Here is a 21,221-nt window from a genome sequence, read left to right on the forward strand (position 1 = left end):
AAAGGGAGAGAAAGCAAAGAGTTATAAGTGTTAGAAATGGATTATGGGAGAGGAAGGAAGCATGCTATTTATGGATGGTGATTGTGATGCATGAGTGCAAGAAAGCAATAAGATGAGGGTGAGTGTGAGTATTGGCTGCTCAGATGGGGGATGTGAGGAGGTGCCTCGAGAGAGAGGAATGAGTGTAGCAACAAGGTGTGTTGTGCAGGAGAATTCTGGGGAAGTCAGAGTGTGGGACTTGGCACCTGAAAGTGTTACACCACTCACCTTTCCTGCCCTCCTGAGGTCCTTCATTTTCTTGGTGCACTATGTCCAGGTTGGAGGGGCCGCACTCCTGCTGCTGACTTCCTTGCTACTTCCATTCACACCTGCTTGGTTTGAGAGGCTGGTCTTCCCAGGTCTCCTTTCATTTCTGTGGTTGATATAGCCTCAGGACTCCATGCCCAGTTGAACCATTCTGGCCCATGATGGGGCCCATTTAATAAAAATCCTTCCTTTGACAAATTTGATGTGTTATCCTGTCAACTGTCTTTGATTGGTCAGGAAATCCGAAAGTGAGATGCTAATTATGTGGCTCAGTTTAAGAGCCTTGGCATAGTCTGCTGCAGACCCTAATGGGTTCCTGACCTGCTACAGGTCACACTGTTTCGGCTGGGACTAAGAGTTGAAAATTCCACTCAATGGCATAGATCTTCCCAATATTTAGTTGGAGGAAATTTCTACTCATCCAGTACTGGATGTCAGACAAGCAGTCTGACAATTTAGAGACAATAGAGGGGTCGCAAGATGTGGTATTGAGGTAGAACTGCGTGCAAAACACGTAATAGTACTATGATCACTGTGAAGCTCCACAAGTTAAAATACATTGAAGGTGGCAAATAAAAAGCCAGTGTTAAATAATGTTTCTCCAAGGCTTTGAATTGACTGTATGGTAGTATAAATGGTTATGTTATTGGGCTAATAAGACAGAGGCATGGATTAATCTCTCAAAGCCATTTCAGTTGAAATTCCACCATAGCTGTTTGCAAAGTTGAATTAAGTCTGGGAATAAAAAGCTGGTTTCTGTGAAAGTGACTATGAAGCTGTCAGATTGTCATAAAAACCCAACTGGATCATTAATGTCTTTTAGAGAAGGAAACTTGTTATCCTCACCTACTCTAGCCTATCTGTGTATCGCTCCAGTCCCACACTAATGCAAGCTGCTCATATGTATCAATAAGGACAAGCAATAAATGCTGGCTTTGCCAGTGATGCTCACATCCTGAGAATGAATTTAAAAAAATACAGGTAAGAACCAATTTATGCTTTGAGTTATCAATGTTTCACGCTGTGTAAAACCTCATACACATAATATCCCCACAGCCAGTGTGCTATTAAAAATGTATTATTAGCTCTTGTGGCTGGCGTATTGGTATCTAGCTTTATACCTTAAGTGTTCAGTGAAATTAAGAGCGCAGAGTAATGACTCAAGCTGTTAGTCTGATCGAGAATCACACTGTGACATATTGTCATTACAATAGAAAGCAAGGCAGCTGGTGAAATATTCAATTATAGGGAATATTTCAGAATGTAAAATTTCATAAATGAAAAAGATAATCCAAAAGATCTTATCGGCACCTGATATGGTTTATATGGCCGTCCCTGAGTCTTATATTAAAGCCATCATGTTTGATTCTTCCCAGAAATTCTGCATCTTGCCCTTGATTTCAGCTCTCACTTCGGCTACCTGCAAAAGCTAAACTTGACACAGTTCAAGCTCAGTGTTCTGTTCAACTCCACATCCCCAAGGCTACTTCTTTACATTTCTACAATATGCTGTAGAAACCATCAGCCATGCCTTTGTCACCTCAAGACTTGGGTTCTCCAATGCTCTCCTCACTGGCCTCACATAAATTACAACTCATCCAGAGCTCTACCATACAGGTTCAACTCGCTTATCAGCCCTGTTCCATTGACCTCCGCTGCCACATCCCTGTCTTTAGTCTTTAATCTGGAATCTTCAATCACATTTACAGATTTCTCCATGGCCTCACTCCACCCAACCTCAGTAACCACCTTCTCATCTCCCAACTTCCGACCTCACACATAGGGTGAGTAAGTTGGAGAATCTTCTTGTAGGCCAGTTCCTGGGCCTGGCTATAACAGCAGTTCATAGGCCCAGGACAGGTGGGGCCCATGGGGTGGGGGAGGTGGTGGCAAGGATGGGTTCCCTGGCTGCCTGCTTCCTTTCTGTGGTCTTGACAGTGCCCAGGTGGCCCTGAAGTGTGAGCTGGATGCCTTTCGCAACTGGTGGTCAGCACAAGGTATACGGTGTCTTGTAGACATCAATAATAACATCTGATTTCATTGCGAAATTCTCCATCCGGTTTTGGTGGCACTTGCTTTTGGCATCTTTTTAATTTGATTGGGCCATCCCATCCCTAAAACGGTCACTTGCTGTGATTAGTTTTCTTCAGTAACCCTGAGGTAATCTATTGACAGCCTTAATGATCCATCAGAAAAGGGTCACCTCACACACACACTGCTCTGCTGCCGTGCTAGTCACTCATGCATCATGGCTGTTACCTTCCTCTAGCCCTGCAACATCCTCAACAGGCTGTCTCTCGGAAACCTGCCTCTGACCTCATCTCTGGTCACCTTTCCTAACTCTTCCCTCAATAGCTGCTTGGATCGTGAATTTTCCCGCTGGTGAAATGCCCTGGAATGTTTTTCTGTGTTAAATATGCATTTATAATGTTAAGTTCTTGGCAAGCGCGTGTCTGTTAACTGGTGAGCGCTTAAATTGTCATCTCGCCTTTCTGGCACAGATCTTTTGAGTGTTGGAATAAGCTTTGTCTGCAGTTTAGTGTGCATGTCTTGAAAGGGAATCGGATAAGGATTAGAAAAGGAAGAATATGAAAGGATCTGGGGAATGGGTATTGAGACAGTGCCAATTGCAGAGCTAACAAGGACTTTGTGCTGTTATTTCTATAATTCGGTCCGACATTTATGGAGATCGGTGTAATCTGTGGATTTAATGCGTGTTGAACTCCTCGATTTGTGTTTCACACCCTCCAAAATCAAACACGTTCTCAGTTCCAACAAAAACTTTTACCAGAAGTGGCCGACAATGTAGGGAAGCGTGATATTTTCAAACCCACCCAATCTTATGATGTTTGTTTTTATCCACTCTACTTCCTGGAGAGATCTGTTGGTGTTTCTACAGTGCCTTTGGAATAAAATGAGGCCTAAAATAAAAGAATGAATCCAAAGTAGGAATGATGTAAAATGAAAGTGGGAATGAATGAATGGGATCAGGACACAAAATATCTGCTGGGCTTTCACTGCTCTGGGTGCAGTACAGGAACAAGGTGCTTGAAAAAAGGTCCATTGCTGGGGAATTTCTTCTACCTGACAATGTTACTTACAGGGAAATAGATAATGCCTGCACTCTGATACTTTTGGCTTTTTTGCATGTCCGGTGCTGGCGTGCAGGCTCTGATTTTGCCTGAATGATTTCAGTGGACTATTTGAGTGGACAGGTTTCCTCAGCCTTCTGTTACCATCCAGTCAGATTCCAGCTGGTGTGTTGTATTGGCGCTTTCTGAAGCTGTTGTTGGCCCCGACCAGGCAGGTTCTGCAGGAGTCGCTGGCGTTGTTTTGGAATTCCTGACCGTGTTTTCCTGGAAATGGACCAATGCCTCGTCCCAAAGCCCCAGGAGACATTCAGCAGCAAGCTGCAGAGAGAGGGAAAATATACAAGCAGACTGAGAGTTTTGTTTGTCAAGGTATTAATGTGTAGATATCAGAGTTAAGTAGATTTCTCGTGACCCAGAGACCCGATGCTTGGGGATTTGCTCCAGTTTTTAGACGCAGTGGGATTGATTCTTTGACACATTGGCCTGGGCGGCTGCTGTCACTACGGGGAACACCTCCTGATTGTTGAGTCGCGCGTCCGCCTCCCCTCATCAACCGAGCCTGTGTGGACTGTCCCTGGCCAGCCTGACAGCCACTGGTGCGATCCAGAGGGCCTGTGGGTTCCGCTTCAAGAAGGTGAGGAGGCAGTGAGACCCTGGGAGAGAGAGGGAGTGGGAATACAGAGTGAGTGAATGAGTGAAGCCCTCGGAGAGTGGGAGGGAGTGAGACTCCTGTGAATGAGGGAAGGGAGGGAGTGGAACCCCCCGGAGAGTGGAGGGAGAAGAAGTGAGAATCAGGGGAGGGAAGGGAGTGGAGGAGGGAGAGAGTGAGGCCCCTGGAGTGAGGGAGACCCTCGGAGAGTGAGGGCAGGGAGAGTGAGGGGAGGGAGAGTCCAGGCAGTGAGGGGAGGGAGTACCCAGGCAGAGGGAGGAGGGGGATCCCCGGAGGTGAGTTGTGGGGGGTGGGGTGGGGGGGGGGGGTGGGGGCTTCCCCTCGCGTCACTAGGGCTGTGGAATCTTCAGTCTCGGTCTCCCGGCAGCGGTTGTAACTAACCACGGCTCCAGCCAATCACCGGCCGGGGGGCGGGGCCGAGCGCTCAGCTGGAGCCGGCTGGAGGTAAACATCCAGTGAGCGCCTATAAATAGAGGAGTATCAGGCCGGAGCGGCACACGGCAGCGGCACCGGGGCACCGACACCCGGGACAGCAGCACCAGGGCACCCACACCCCGGGACAGCGGCACCGGGACATTCACAACTCCCCAGCAGCGGGTGCTAGCAGCTCGAGTGACGGGTCATCACGCGAGGCGGATCCCAATCGGACAGAAGCGACTGGCATCTGGAAAGACTCGGCTCGGCCGCTGGGCATCGGAGCGCAGCCTGGCTCCTCCTGTAAACAGGTGGGCAGAGCTCGGAGTAACCCCAGTGTATGGGGAAACTTTCCCGGAATGCTGTTGTTGCAGGGAGTTTGGGTTCTGTAATGTTGGGGGTGATGGTCAGTGTGTGTTGAACTGTCCAGGAGTGCAGGCTCGGTGTGTATGTGTGTGTGAACTGACTGCAGTCTCAGGTGAAGCGATTCTAATTTCCAGCTTTTAGCTTGAGTTCTGTGCCTTCTCCATTGTGATTCTCGATAACTCGCCCGCCTGGCCCTTCTATAATAAATTATAGGTAAATCAATGTGGATTATCTGTAATCCATCACAATCCTGCCCTGTATTACTGAGACCCTGACAGCGTGCAACGCGGATTAACTCAAAGCATCAGCGGCAGGGATGGTCCCAAGCCTGCCTGTACACCACACTAATACAGCGAGGAGAAGTTTGATACAACAGGTGTGTAACTTCCTTGTTATCAACATTTGAAACAGATATATATATATATAAAAGTACAATAAGATTTGATAGTGAAATGAGTATTCTCTTTCAGCGGGCTGCCCGGATAAGGCTCCATATTTATTACCCTGGAATCCTGGACACGATGAAAACAAGAAGGTTAAAATTGGACGCGGGATGTTCCTGAGACTGGAGTCTTCAGCCTCTGTCCATTCCATTATTATAGAGAATGGGGGTGAGTTTCACTGTGAAAACTGTGCATTCTCGTTAATCACTGCGCAATTGACATGGTTTCTACTTGTAAAAAAAAAATCCATTTCCATAAATATGTTTTAACATTCCTTACTGACAACAGGTCCGGGGATTACAAGCTGTAAGTGTAGCATTGCTGCAGGCAAAGTATTGCTTAACGCGCGCCGAAGCTAAAATTGGTCTTTCAGGGTCTTACTACGAATTAGTTATTGGACTTGTCTGTTGAAAATTGTCAATAGCCATTATTGTCCATCAGTGACTGTTTTAAGTGTCATTTCACAGGCAAACTCGTGTTTACAGACACACCGACATCTGCCATCACACTGAGAACTCACTATATTCTGATCAGGAACGGTGGGGGACTGCACATTGGGGCAGAAAAGTGTCCCTACAATTCTACCGCCACCATCACCCTCTTTGGCAAGTCAACAGATGCACCAAATGTGGAACATTTTGGTCAGAAGTTCATTGGAGTGGACAAAGGGGGGAGCTTAGAGTTACATGGCAGGAAAAAGTTGTCGTGGACCTCCTTAGCTCGGACTGTGTACCCAGGAGGTTTGCAGTATGGAGTTTACCGCTTTGACAAACACTGGGGTAGCAGAGGCCTCAATGTTAGGGTTATAGACCAGGGCACAGCCAAGGTGTTGGCAGCTGACCGCTTCGATACCCATCTCTGGGCGAACGAGAGCAGGCGGCTGCAGGAATTTCTGCGCAGCCAAGAGAAAGGGCGAATCGTGACCATCGCCGTGGGCGATTCGGCGGCCAGGAGTTTGAGCAGATCAGCCCGGAATGATATCAGAGAACTGTTGGGGAGCCACCAAGCCAGGCATCTGGGTTACAGGTGAGGCACCTGCCTTTTATCATGTAGATGGATTATGTTGCAGTAGCTGCACCGCTGAATTCCTGTTTCATGTTTTGTTTTTCGAATGAATTTATATTTTCAAACCAGCTGCTTTTAATTTCATCAAAGTGTAAGGAGTAAAAGTCTCCAGAAGTTTAGGGAGCCGATTCTACTTAAAATACAGTGTTCTTGTTCTGTAATGTGGTGACAGATCTCTCGCTATCTGCCTACACATATTGGAGATATTTAATCTATCTCTTAGGCTGCAGGAGTCCTTCAGACATTTGTCCAACAAGCCCCCCCCCCCCCCCCCCTCTCTCTTATTGCACTCTCTCCAATCAGCTCTGCAGATTAAACTCCAGCAGATTCTCTACTCAATGTGTGCCTCGGTTAACATCTCGTCACCTGCTCTTAGTCACAGCAAGATGGGGAATGTCATATTTGCCCCACTGTTTGAAAGCAGCCCAAGCCCTCGGGTAGACTGGTTTCAGAGTTAAGGGAGAGATGGTCTTGACTCGGTCAGCGAGAACAATGTTAGTTAAAATGGGAGGCATGGGAGAGCCATCAGCAGAGGCGGTGAGGAATAGAAGAAAACGCAGAATTGCCCCCGTTTAAACACCAGCACTGGATAAATTGAAGATCTGCACATGCCACAGCCTCTCACTGACTTTGTGACAGGAGGTCTGATCGACCCCAAGGTCAGTGGTTAGTGATGTCCACTTATCCTTTCAGGCAGTGAAAAGCAACACCAGTGGGTGAATTACACTCACCAGCGTTCACCCTATGCTTTTCTCCCGTCTAAAATTGGAATCCAGCCCTGGGTGAAATACGGTATAATGGGAATTTCAACCCGGTGAAGCCCGGAGCGATGGGTAACGTGTGGAACTTTTTGTAATGTTTTCCACCGCCTTCCTGCTCCGTGGGCTCGTAACGTTTTGACCGATCCGTCCATTAGCTTTTGCTTCTGTTAATCTGTCGCTCTGTACATGCTATCGCTCATTCATACCGTGGATCCTTCATCGGTATAAACTACGTTGTATTAAACTGTAAGTGAAATGAACGCTCTTGTTACGCAAGCTAAAACATGTATGATCACGTTTGGCATGGTACTTAATGACGATCTCCTGAATGGGGACGGGATTTTCACGGTTCCAACAGCATTGATGTTATCTGGACTACAGTGCCATCATTTAGTAGATCTGGTTTAATGCCAACAGCATATACATTTTACAAAGGCATAATTTACTGATTACAATAGGAGCCACCATGGACAGCTCCTCATGTCCTTTCTAGGGCAACTAGCCAGGTTTGTTGAAAGGAATGGTTAAGTAACAATTGAAACAAATAGTCCTCCAAATCTATTTTATAGCTTTCACAAGTACTGTAATTGTGTATAAAGTAAAGGCAGACACATAAACAAAATATTGCAAATTAGTTTAGAGATACAGCACTGAAACAGGCCCTTCGGCCCACCGAGTCTGTGCCGACCATCAACCACCCATTTTTATACTAATCCTACACTAATCCCATATTCCTACCACATCCCCACCTGTCCCTATATTCCCCTACCACCTACCTACACTAGGGGCAATTTATAATGGCCAATTTACCTATCAACCTGCAAGTCTTTTGGCTTGTGGGAGGAAACCGGAGCACCCGGAGGAAACCCACGCAGACACAGGGAGAACTTGCAAACTCCACACAGGCAGTACCCAGAATTGAACCCAGGTCGCTGGAGCTGTGAGGCTGCGGTGCTAACCACTGCGCCACTGTGCCGCCCCAATTGATTGTGATGTCAAGCTTATTCAGTATAATCTTTGTTAATCTGGATTTCGATGTACTCCAGGCAGCCATGGGCTATGGTTGGAGTTCTTCATGCATGGGAATCATTTGTTGTGGAAGATAAACGATTATATAAGCCGAATGGATCAACTGGTATGGCCATAGCAAGAAGAGACTTTCAGACATATGATGGGATTCATTTCACAGTTACTGCCTTCAGTGAATGGGTGCATGGTAAGGCTACTTCTACTATTTTCTTTTCAAAATTTAAATTGGGGCTTTTTATACTCATTGACATCTGGTACAAGTCAAGGCCCATTGGACTGAGTCTTTACTCATTCCCCCACCCTGCTGCCCACTCTCTCCCTTCTTTGATTAAATAAATAACATTTTATATATATGTAGATGAAGATGTAGATCTGGTAAAACATCCCAAGGTGCTTCACGGGAGTCTTATTAGACAACATTTCACACTAAACTACAAGGGAACATTGGGACAACTAACCAAAAGTTTGGTCACAGAGGTAGGTTTTAAGGAGAGTTTTAACAGAGGAGTGGTAGGTAAAGGACTGGAAGGCAGAGAGGTTCAGGGAGGAAATTCCAGAGCTTAGGGCCTAGGCAGCTGAAAGCATGGTTGTCAATAGTGGAACAGTGAAAATCAGGGGTGTGCAAGAGGCCGGAATTGGAGGAGTGCAGATATCTCAGGGTTGTAGGACTGGAGGAGGTTACAGAGATAGGGAAGGACGAGGCCATGGAGGGATTTGAAAACAAGGATGAGAATTTTGAAATTGAGGATTTGGCAGACTGGAAGCCAATGTAGGCCAGTGTGCTCAGGGGTAATGGGCAATCGGAAATTGGTGTGAATTAGGATATAGGCAGCAGAGGTTTGGATGAGCTTAAGTTTATGGAGGGTGGAAGGTGGGAGGCTGGTTAGGAGATTATTGGAATAGTCATCTAGCGGTAACAAAGGCATGGTTGAGGCTTTCAGTGCCAGATTAGCTGAGACTGGGAATGTTATGTAGGTGGTCTTAGTGATGGAGCAGATATGGAGTCATGGAGTTCATCTCGGTCAAATAAAGCAAGGCTGTAGATGACCAGAGTCACCCATGCCCCACCAGCCTTCCAAATACCACTGCAGGAGTCAGTCATAATCCATGATAATGCTTGGAACCCTCCCAGCCTCTCTGTCCAACTACACCTGACCAAGGAAGACCAGTTAGCTCCGTGTAAATTCCATATGTGTCATTATCAGCTGAGATGGGAGTGGTGGAGGCTGTGAAGGCCGAAAGAGAAGACAAGAATAAGACAACTAACTGATCATACTACTGCATCATTCTCCACCATTGAGAAGTCACTGGTTTTGCTGACACTATAAGGAAGTCCGATATCTAGAAGAAGCTAATTTCTTTTCACTAAATGGTGGAATCATTGCCAACACACATCTCCTAAATCTAACTTGTGTTTCTTTGTAAAATGCTGTATACATTTTGTTTTGACAGGTGTGCCTCACTGTGGCTTTCGTGTAGATGTGTCGAGGGGTATAATTCTTAATTTAATGGACGATGCCACAAGCTGGTCGCCTGGTGACCAAATAGTCATTGCTAGCACTGATTATTCTATGTATCAGGCTGAAGACTTTAATCTTCTTCCCTGCCCTGAATGCAAAGTTAACCAGGTTAAAATCGATGGTAAGAAATCTACAACTTTTTGGTTTTTTCTTCTTTTTTTATAAGACTTTGTAAGTAGGGGCATAGAGTACAAAAGCAAGGAAGTTATGATAAATCTGTATAACACACTGTTTCAGCCTAAACTGGAGTATTGGGTCCAGTTCTGGGTTCCACACTCTAGGAAGGATGTGAAGACATTTTAGAGGGTGCAGGAACAATTCATGAGAATGGTTCCAGGGATGGGGAACTTCAGTTACGAGGATAGATTAGAGAAACTGGGACTGTTCTCCATGGAGAAAAGAAGATTAAGAGGATATTTAATAGATGTGCTCAAACTCTTGAGGGGTGTGGACAAGGTAGATAGGGAGAAACTGTTCCTATCGGCAGATGGATCCAGAACCAGAGGACACTGATTTAAGGTGATGGGCAAAAGAAGCAACAGTGACATGAGGAAAAACGTTTATATACAGCGAGTGGTTAGGATCTGGAAAGCACTGCCTGAGTGCGGTGGAAACAGATTCAATCATGACTTTCAAAACAGAATTGGACAATTATCAGAAGAGAAATAATTTGCAGGCCTACGGGGAAAAGGCGGGGGAGTGGGACTAGCTGAGTTGCTCCTGCAGAGAGCCGGCACAGACATGGTGGGCTGAATGGCCTCCTTCTGTGCTGTAACCATTCTGTAATTCTACTTTTGAAAACTTTTGATGGGCATGCTTTGCATCAGTAGATTGGAATGTTTTTCTGCAATATGGATTTAAATTGTACAATGTTATTTAAGTTTTAATTAGAAAAAAACTGAAATATGATCCATTCCTTGCCTTTCTAACTTTACCAAGAAAATCTAAACTTAAGTAGAGTTTTTTATTAAAGACTGGAATATGAAGTGTAGCAAACAGTGGACTATTTATTCATGTTTAGTTTTCTTGCGATCCCTTCAACACTGGGTGGGGTGGGGGGGAGGTGGGGAGAAGCCATTTCATTTTTCTCCCCTCCTGAGGTTTTCCTCAGACTAGAGTTCGTGACTTCAATGAATGGGAACACTTTGAAACATCATCATGTGAGGTGCTTTTCTATGGAGGTAGTGGGGAAATCACAGTTGAGCATCAGGAGAAAGCACTTTTATAAAGCATGGGAGATGCACAACTCTTTGCACCTTCTACCCTCGGCAGTGGGCCTCCTGCAACAGTCAGTTGTCTGGATGTGTCAGAGGATCGATGCACAAGGAGGCCCCTGAGCCTCTATACCAGTGAGATTATGACTCCAATATGCTCCTTGGTCCACAAAAGGCTGCAGAAAGAAAGACTTACATTTCTGTAGCACTTTTCACCACCTCAGGATGTCCCAAATGCTTTACAGCCAATGAAGTTCTTTAGAAGTGTAGTCACTGTTGTAATGTACGAATGTGGCAGCCAATTTCTCCTAGAAAACTCTCTCAGGCAGCACTCTGTTTTAGATGTTGGTTAAGGGATAAATGTTGGCCAGGGCACTGGGAGAACTCCCCTGCTCTTCTAATAGTGCCACGGGATCTTTTATCGCACACCTCAGAGGACAGACAGAGGCCTGGCTTTGTGTCTCATCCAAAAGACTGCACCTCCGACAGTGCAGCACTCCCTCAGTACTGTACTGACGTGCAAATCTGGGATTTTGTGCTCAGGTCCCTGCATCTGTTCACTTTGAATTTTCCTCTTGTGTACATTCTAAACTGTGAATATGTCATCTTATACTTTTCCTCTTCCTGATACACTCAATCTTCCAACATTCCGATCTATGCCCTTACCTTATCTACACCTTTACCCTTAATGTCCTTGTGTTAAAATCAAGACTCTTAGTCTAACTGCAGTCACCTACTCCACTGAATCTTACTCAGGACTAAAGCTGTTGTTATGACCAGGTGAGAAAGGTGTCTAGGGGCCTTTTACTATCTTCACCTGGTCTTATTGTAACAGGGTTTAATTTTTAAACACGCTGTGTTTTGAGTTACCCCTTTGTGGATCCTTGTTCACAGCTTTCTAATTATAAGGCAAAGAAATGAGCACAAACAGGCCTTCTTAGGTTTAAAGAAGGAAAGTGAAATTTATTAAAACTTAAACTCTAATACGGTTAACGCCTACAGATATAAGACGCACCCATGCTAGCATGTACATGCAATACACACATGCAAATAGGGACAGAAAAGAGCAGAAGAAAAATAAATATAGTAAAGGTTTGAGGCAGTCTCTAAAGGGGGTTTCTTGTTACAGTTTCTGTGGTTCCAGCTCGCCGTAGAGTCCTTGATTGTAGACAGCTCTTACTTTTCATTGGGGCCCAGTATTCTTCTTAAACCTTGTTCACTGTAGGAGACTTTTCTCTCTTGATGTTCATATGTCTTCAATGGTTTCCAAAGCTGGTGAGAGCTATATAAGAGCAGACAAGAGCGAGGTCTTTTCAGTTCAGGAGCTAACAGCTTTCTGAGATTCAAACACTCTTTGGCAAGTTCAAAATTCAAATAACTCCAACAATCAGTCAGCCATGTAATCAAACCAGTCCGCCCACGTCTGTTTGTGTATTCGGCCATCTTAGCAGTTAACCTGGAATGCTAGCCTTGCCACCTTCAACGTCTGGTAATCAAAATCCATTGTGGATTGGAGCAGCAAATAGCCCCTTGTTCTTTGAAGTACTGTCATTGGATATGCTAATATCTCTCTCCAGCCAAAGTTTGCAACTTTTTAAAGCCAGTTCTTTCTTCATCAGCAGTTTGAAATCAATGTTCATGTGGCGAAATTAATTTTCCTCATCCTTGGCAGGTGGGTGTTTGCCTGACACTGTACAATTGTTATTTCCCACAGTGTTTTCCTCTTACAAGTTGCAGACTGTTGAAAGCTAAGGTTGAAATCCATTGATCTGCACTTGTTGAATTATCTTCTCTTGTACTCTTATGATACCTTGCACCATGCATTGGGGCCCTTCATGTCGGCTTCTTAATAATAACAATAACACTAGTGTTAAACTATTGCAGTAAATGGGGTGGCATTTAAAACACATGATTTGTTGATATAGGTAAACCCCGTTATCTTCATGTGGGTGAAGTTATAGATGGAATAGATATGAGAGCTGAAGTTGGACTTTTAAGTAGAAATATCCTCATTAAAGGAGAAATGGAGGACTCTTGTTATGGACAAAACTTCTGCCACTTTTTCAGCTATGATACATTTGGTGGACAGATAAGAGTAAGTGTTGCATAAAATCATATACAACATCACTTATTCTACATTATGTTGAGTAGATGCATACATATTACGTATTTAGAGTCAATAAATTGCACAATTCAACACTTTGTGATTGAGTATTGCTGAAAAAGAGACATGTTGTTGAAGACAATCTGCCTGCCACACAGATGAGTAATATGGTATATGAATTTTAGTGACCGTGTGATGCCAGTTACGTAGGCTGTACATCCCAAAGACTGGCTGATCGTATCAAACAGCACGTCCCTTCGGCTGTCTCACTAGGCAGAGTAGTGACAGTACTCAACAAACCCGTGCTTGCAAAACTCAGAACTTAATGTCCAACGTTAGATGTGATTGGATAGCACTTGCTGAACAATCCCAAGTGCGCTAAGAATTATACTAGCAACCACTTTAAGATTATCAGTCTGGCTCATAATATGGCTCGCTTATGCTTGCTAGAAGCTACATATATTCATACACAGGGACCTGTCCTCTGCCGGTAAAGGGAACATGTCCAGGCTTTGTGCCTTTTTTGAAGTAAACAAAAGCATGAGGGACAATAGTTCCCTGGTGCATTCTCCATTACAAAGCCTTGACCAATCAGCACCCTTTTCCCATGCAGTATAAATTGTTGCTCCCTTTGAAATTTGGCATTCTTGTGTATGTCCTGATGAGAGCAAGAAGAAAAGCTTCGACAGCCTGTCTCTTTTTTTCAGCAATACTCAAGTTCTGTACTACCAAGTGACTACTTTGCTATTGACGGATTCATCTCTACAATAGTGTCATTCTTAAAATTAAATTGTGAATGAAAGTATGTGATACCATCAATCCTAATTGTTAATGCTTAGTACAAGTAATATGTCAAGGGTTTATTGTTTAGGATTCCTGTTATGCAGAGTTTATTGGCAATTCAGAGAAACTATTTTTGTAATTTATTCATGGCAAGATTTATGGTGTAAGTGATGAGATGTCAAACCAGTGTTCCTTGCAGCCGAAGCTCATTGCTAGGAATTACTGTTTGTTATAATAGAAAGCAAACACTTAACTGGTTTGTACTACCTTCCTCCGCTATTTTAACAGGCATTAAGAGTGGATTGAGGAATTTCAAACTATTTAGTTAAGTATTTGTCCACCATTATCATTGAGTATTTTCGAAGTTCTTTTCATTAATTCTCATGATAATATCATCACTGAGAAGGCTGGCATTTTATTGCCCATTTTCTGTTGCCATTGAGAAGATGGTGGTGAGCTGCCTTCTTGAAACGCTGCAGTACGTATAGTGAAGATGCTCCTACACTTCTGTTATGTAGAGATTTTAACCCAATGATGAAGGAATAGCGATTATAAATCCAAGTTGGAATGGTGTGTGATTTTGGAAGGGAACTTGGAGTTGATGGGCTTCCCATGCACCTGCTGCTCTTGTCCTCCTAAGTAATGGAAGTCATGGGTTGGAGACGAAGCCTTGGTAACTTGAAGCAGTGCATCCTGTAGATAGTTTAGGGTTACGTAGCTTTGTTTTCACATTGAGAGTTCCCTTTGCAACCCTTGCCAGAAACCACTTCATTCAGAGGAGTGGCAGCAGGCTAGCGTGTGTGTAAAATTTTCACCCGTAGGTGAAAAATCATCTTGCACCATTACCCTTTATTTTGCCATGTAGTTTCTCAACTCCCTCATATGTTTTAGAATCACTCAGCAGATTGAGTTTATTGTGAATAATGGAGTTCTGACATTACATTCTGGAAATGATGCTTAGTAGTGAGCAATTCCAAAATGTGCATTTTACATAATATGATTGTCACAGTGGCAGTTTCACTGTCATATGAATTAAGTCCAGAACAGAGCAGGTTTCACACAGTGGGAGATGAGAAAATAAACAACAAGCAGGAAGACCAGTATTGATGAAAGTGCAGACACTCATACGTCACACTGGCACCTATTGGACACTCAATGTACTGCACCCAGTTCCAGTCTTGGAAATATGAATTGTATTTATTTTTAAAACTCTTGAAGCTCTTAAAAGTGGAGCCTCCCTCTGCATCCTCTCCATTCACTTACCAATGTGGATCTCCACTGGGGCCAGGAACGCTACAGCTCCTGCTGATTTTAGGAGCTGCGGCTTATGGTGCCCCTGCTGCTAGGAACTCCAGTGACACTGGCAGATCCCTGGGAGATTGGTAGAGAGAATCCTGCCAGAAGCCTAGCATGCATGGGTGATGAACCTTGACCCAGGAAAATGGGTCAGAATGGCACTGATGTTTTGGGCCGAGCGGAAGTCCTCCTTGCTGGAATGTTTCCACTCCAAGGAAAATACAGGCCCACATGAAATTGAAAAATAAATTATTTTCATAATACTCTGCTCTTGACAGAACTAAAAATAGAAAATCCTGCTGTGAATCTTTAAGGATTTGTTTCTCTGACCTAAATTGCTAATGCATATAGAACCCTGATTTAAGTCTTAAATCTTGCCTTAGTAGATCCTACGAAACTTTGCCTCAGTTCATTTGTCTGGTATTGAGGTGACCAACATGGGCCAGCAGATTCTCGGAAGTTACCCGGTACACTTCCATCTGGCTGGAGATGTGGATCAGAAAGGTGGATACGTTCCACCAACCTATGTGGACAATGTAGCCATTCATCACTGTTTCTCCAGATGCGTTGCTATACATGGAACGAATGGCCTGCTGGTAAGTCTGTCTGACCATTGCACCCATCTTCTACAGAAGCTATAACGTACTTGCAGGCTGATATACGAACATCAGCACACAGAGCAATAGGATGACCGTGACTTTTTCCTATCATGTCTGTTCATGCATGCTTCTAGCAAAAGCTGACCACAGTTTCAAATTAATTCTCCTTCTGTCTCTCTCTATCTCTCTCTTGCTCTTTATACTTAGTCCTGTGCAAGTATAATTACACTGTTTGCTGTTGAGTTTGTTTAAATTGTATACCTTTTTTACCTCCTGTACTGTGTCTAGTTTATAATGAAATCTTCTGGTGTTTGAACTTTTTCTTCTATACTGTCCCACAGAACCCAATGTACTGCATGGTGTGGTGATACTTTCCAAACATAACAAGAAATGTTGGCTCAAAAACTTTTTGAGAGTTTAAGAAATAATCTTGATTTTTATAACATTTTCTGTGGTTGATGTTTTAACAAAAGGCTGCAGGTCACAATTTCATCTACTTTCTCTTGTTTTTTTTAAATAAAGAGCTTGAAGAATAAATGATTCTCTCCTGAAATATCCGTGGAATAAAATGTCACGATGCAACTGTCAAATTAAGACATTCATAGGATCATAGAAATTTACAGCACAGAAGGAGGCCGTTCAGGCCATTGTGTCTATGCCAGCCAGAAAAGAACCATCCAGCCTGTTCCTACTTTCTAGCTCTTGGTCCATAGCCCTGTAGGTTATGGCACTTCCAAGTGCATATCCAAGTATTTTTTAAATGTGAAGAGGGTTTCTGCCTCTACCACCCTTTCAGACAGTGAGATATGGACTCCCACCACCCTAGAAATGAGAAAATTTCTCCTCAACTCCCCTCCAATCCTTATGCTAATTACTTTAAGTCTATTGTTACAATCCGGTGAGGAGCGGTTGAAGGGCTCCCCTCTTGTCCCTCTCCTTGTTTGACTGTAGCAAGGTTTAATTCTTTTTAAAGTGTATGTACTGGCCAATTCAGTGAGTGTTTGATTATTTACTTGCTCTGATCATAACAAGAACCAATCGGACAGGTTTTCTTGAGTTTAACAAAGAAAGAGGTTAGTTTTATTGTACTTAAATCAATCTAAGTAAAATAATAAACTACACTCCAACTTTCTCACATTCACACTCGAGATTCACGCAAATAGGTTACAGAGTGGGGAAGGGTAGATTTGTCGAGTTACAAAAAAAAAAAAGGTATACAGTCTGTGAAGTTTGGTGATTTGGCTGGCTTCTAGCTGAACTCAGTGGTCCTGAGGCTTCCGGTTTGAAGAGATAGATGGCTGATTATGTAGGTCTTTTGGAGACAGTGATACGGATGATTTCCTTCAAGGGGTCTCTGGTTGCAGCCGGGTTATGCAGAGGTGGTCACAGTCAGCAGGCAGGGTTCGAAGATTGCTAGCTGGAATGGAGAGAGAGAGGAAGCAGGGACCCCCACTTGGGTCTGCTCTTGTCAGAGTCCAGATGCTTGTCAGCCGGCTGCAGAGAAACACCAGCTTAAGACGCGCAGATGGGGAGCTGGTCACATAAAACTCACCCAGTGATTCAAGCGTGGTAGTTAGCAGTGTATTTCTCCTTGCAAATAAAACAGCTCATGTCTGGGGATTTTGTTCTCACAACCAGGGTCCCATTGTTCAAGTGATAGTCTTATGCCTTGCTGATGGGAACAGGCAGTTCCCTTAAATTTCCCAGGTCTTCGTTCTTGCTGGAACAGGGCAGACACTGTAGGATACAGTGTTGCAAATTAGGTGGCCATCTTAAGCTGCTAGCAAAGCCACCTTTTATCTGTTCCTTTTTAATTTCTTAAAAAACAAAATTCAGATCTGCAGCCTGTGGATTAAAAAATTATCATTCAACATAGCATGGCTGGTGTGACACTATGCTCCTAGTCTCTCTGCTAAGTGAAATAGCCCCTTCCTATCCACTCTATCTAGGCCCTACATAATTAAATCTTCATTCAGTCTCCTCTGTTCCAAAGAAAACAACTCCAGCCTATTCAATCATTCCTCATAGTTAAAATCCTCCATTCCTGGCAATAACCCCCTAAATCTCCTCTGTACCCTTTCTAGTGCAATCCTGCAACTAAGGATGGATTTTCACTGCAAGTTCTGTATCTCTGAAATTTACACTCAGCCCAATGTTTCTTTTGCAGTGATTTCACTGAAAAATATAATTGTGCGCAGTACTGATTTGCTAAAATAAAAGCCAAATACTGCGGGTGCTGGAAATCTGAAATAAAAACAAAGTGCTGGAAATACTCAGCAGGTCTGGCAGAATCTGTGGAGAGAGAAACAGTTAACATTTCAACTCTTTCTCTCTGCACAGATGCTGCCAGACCTGCTGAGTATTTCCAGCACTTTCTGTTTTTATTACTGATTTGCTAGCACTGTTTCACTCTGCTGCTCAAATCAAATTTGTTTCCCCTCTGTGTGCCCTCACACTTCTTATGTTTGGTGCCACATTGAGTGCCAATCCAGAGTGGTGTCAAATCTCACTTCCAAAGTGCTCAGGAGGGTCTTATTGGGCCTCAGACAATTTGTAACCCAACCTTAACTTGAACTTTAGAGAGCAGGGATTCCCCTTTTCCCACTCATCATCTAAACATCTACCTTTTGGGAGACTGCTCTGCCGGTGAACATACTGAGCCAGGTTCAGAGCTCCCTTCTAAACAGGGTAGTTAAAATATTTAGCTATTGCCTGACTGTACCCTGACGTGCAACTGCTTTGCTTAGGCTGATGACTAACTGCATCCTGAACGTAATTTATTTCCTGCGTTTTCTTTACTTGTTACAGTCTAACTTTATTATTTGGCAGGTAAAAGATACGATAGGCTACGATACGCTGGGTCACTGTTTCTTCCTTGAGGATGGTGTGGAGCAGAGGAACATACTGTACCATAACCTGGGGCTCCTTACCAAGCCAGGCACTATCCTCCCTTCTGACCGCAGTGAAACAATGTGCATTTCAATCCGTGATCGAGTTTATGGAAATTATATTCCCATCCCAAGTACTGACTGCATGTAAGTTCATTGCTACAACCTGGAGTCTCCTCCATGGATGTAACCCAGAGATTGGATGCCAAAATGTGGCAGTTGTGCCATTGACAAGTGATGGCCAAATTTCCTGCCAATCTCATTAGATTTTGCCTGAAAGTAAAATCAGGTAAATCAGTGTAAACGATCAGAACCCAAGAAAAGTGGCAAATATGGACTCACCTCAGGCACGGCATTTTTAGGAACCTGCAATCTGGGAAGCTTTTCAATTTTTGATCTGACTTATAATAATGTCATAAAAATCCATTAAAAGAAACTGAAAATACCGAGCAGGTCTCAGTCGGACAAATTAAAAAGAAAATGCTCAAAAGACATTACAATAAAGTGCCAGAATAAATTCTGTCTCCTGCTGTGCCTGAAAATCTGGTCATAATTTGAATCCAGCCTCTGAACTCAGAAAACTTATCTGTGAGGCTCTGTAACCTGGGGTGTGGTGAGTTTTATGGGTGGGTATTCACTCACGTCAGGTGGCCATAAAGGATTAAGGAGATTTGGTGTATGGTACCTGTGCACAAAACTTACTTGTGCCCAAAATCCCGTGATCTTTTAGGCTGTTTAATTGCTTTGCACCCAGTCACAAGTGCCTGAGTGCAAATATAGAGAAAGTTCAAGATTCTTCCAAGGGCATAAAATGTCCTCTGGGTAGGAGACTTCAATGTCCATCAACAGGAGTGGCTTGGTAGCAGCACTATTGACCGAGGTGGCTGAGTCTTGAAGGTAGGCCTCAGACTGGGCTTGCTGTGGGTGGTGAAAGAACAAGCACAAAGGAAAAATCTACTTGACCACATCCTTACCAATCTATATGTCACAGATGCATCAGTCTATGACAGTGTTGGTAGGAGTGACCACCATGCAGTCCTTGTGACAACAAAGTCCTGGCTTCACACTGAGGATACCCTGCATCCTGTTGTGTTGCACTACCACCATGCTAAATGGGATGGATTCAGAACAGATCTAACAGCTCAAAACTGGGCATCCATAAGGCACTGTGGACCATCAGCAGCTGAATTATATTCCACTACAATCTGTAACCTCATGGCCGGCATATTCCCCACTGTACCATTACCATCAAGCCAAGGGACCAACCCTGGTTCAATGGGGAGTGTAGAATAGCATGCCAGGATCAGTACCAGGTATACCTAAAAATGAAGCTACAATACACATCTACGCGCATGCTGAAGCAGCACACTATAGACAGAGCTAAGTAATCCTCCGACCAAAGGATCAGATCAGAGCTCTGTAGTCCTGCCACATCAGTGATGATATGTGGTGGACAATTAAACAACTGATGGGAGGAGGAGGCTGCATGCACATCCCCATCCTCAGTGATGGCAGAGACCAGCATGTGAGTGCAAGCGGCAAGGCTGAAGCATTTGCAACCATCTTCAGCCAGAAGTGCCAAGTGGATGATCCGTCTCAGCCTCCTCCTGAGGTCCTCAGCATTGCAGATGCCAGTCTTCAGTTGCTTCATCAATGACCTTCCCTCCATCATAAGGTTAGAAGTGGGGATGTTTGCCAATGATTGCACAGTGTTCAATTCCATTCGTGACTCCTCAGATACTGAAGCAGTCTGTGCCCGCATGCAACAAGAGCTGGACAGCATTCAGACTTGGGCTGATAAGTACCAAGTAACATTTGTGCCATATAATGATCATCTTCCACAAGGAGAGTCTAATCACCTCCCCTTGACATTCAACGGCATTACCATCTCCGAAACCTCCACCATCAACATCCTGGGGGTCACCATTGAGCATAAACATAACTGGACTAGCCATATAAGTACTGTGGCTACACGAGCACACAGTAATGTGGGAACCGTGCGGCGAGTAACTCACCTCCTGACTCGCCAAAGCCTGTCCACCATCTACAAGGCACGAGTCAGGAGTGTGATGGAATACTCTCCACTTGCTTGATTGGGTGCAGCTCTAACTACACACAAGAAGCTCGACACCATCCAGGACAAAGCAGCCCGGTTGTTCGACGCCACATCCACCACCTTCAACATTCACTTCCTCCACCACCAGTGCACAGTGGCAGCAGTGTGTACCATATACAAGATGCACTGCAGCAACTCGCCAAGCCTTCTTTGACAGCACCTTCCAAACTTACGACATCTACCACCTTGAACAAGGGCAGCAGGTGCATGAGAATAACATGCACCTGCAAGTTTTCCTCCAAGTCACACATGATCTTGACTTGGAACAATATTGTGTTCCTTCACTGTTGCTGGATCAAAAATCTGGAATTCCCTCCCTAATGGTCCTGTGGGTGCACTTACACCACATGGTCTGCAGTGGTTCAAAAAGGCAGCTCAGCATCACTTTTTCAAAGGCAATTATGAATGGGTAATAACTGCTGGCCTTACCATTGACGCCTACTTATTATGAATGAATAAAAAACACAGTTAACGTTTCGGGTCAGTGACCCTTCTTCGGAACTCCGAAGAAGGGTCACTGACCCGAAACGTTAACTCTGCTTCTCTTTCCACAGA

General features: G+C 44.2%; 2 protein-coding genes across 6 annotated transcripts in view; both read left to right on the forward strand.

Moving 5' to 3' along the window:
- LOC137352386 (inactive cell surface hyaluronidase CEMIP2-like) overlaps nt 1-21,221 on the forward strand; it is a 162,758-nt gene that overhangs the window by 35,178 nt on the left and 106,359 nt on the right. For 3 of the 4 annotated variants that reach the window (XM_068017718.1, XM_068017720.1, XM_068017719.1), the window contains exons 4-10: nt 5,319-5,459; nt 5,759-6,317; nt 8,164-8,333; nt 9,599-9,787; nt 12,806-12,975; nt 15,450-15,659; nt 18,492-18,697. In XM_068017718.1, coding sequence (XP_067873819.1) covers nt 5,319-5,459; nt 5,759-6,317; nt 8,164-8,333; nt 9,599-9,787; nt 12,806-12,975; nt 15,450-15,659; nt 18,492-18,697 — 1,645 coding nt within the window. Of the gene's footprint in view, nt 1-3,962; nt 4,033-5,061; nt 5,225-5,318; nt 5,460-5,758; nt 6,318-8,163; nt 8,334-9,598; nt 9,788-12,805; nt 12,976-15,449; nt 15,660-18,491; nt 18,698-21,221 lie in introns of those variants that run through there. The other variant, XM_068017721.1, reaches the window with a different exon arrangement.
- cemip (cell migration inducing hyaluronidase 1) overlaps nt 4,553-21,221 on the forward strand; it is a 268,013-nt gene continuing 251,344 nt past the window's right edge. For both annotated transcript variants that reach the window (XM_068017722.1, XM_068017724.1), the window contains exon 1: nt 4,553-4,793. The gene's annotated coding sequence lies outside the window, so the exon portion shown is untranslated. The remainder of the gene's footprint in view (nt 4,794-21,221) is intronic.

The sequence above is a fragment of the Heterodontus francisci genome, chromosome 38 (genome assembly GCF_036365525.1).
Source record: "Heterodontus francisci isolate sHetFra1 chromosome 38, sHetFra1.hap1, whole genome shotgun sequence".
In the NCBI taxonomy this organism is placed as follows: domain Eukaryota; kingdom Metazoa; phylum Chordata; class Chondrichthyes; order Heterodontiformes; family Heterodontidae; genus Heterodontus; species Heterodontus francisci.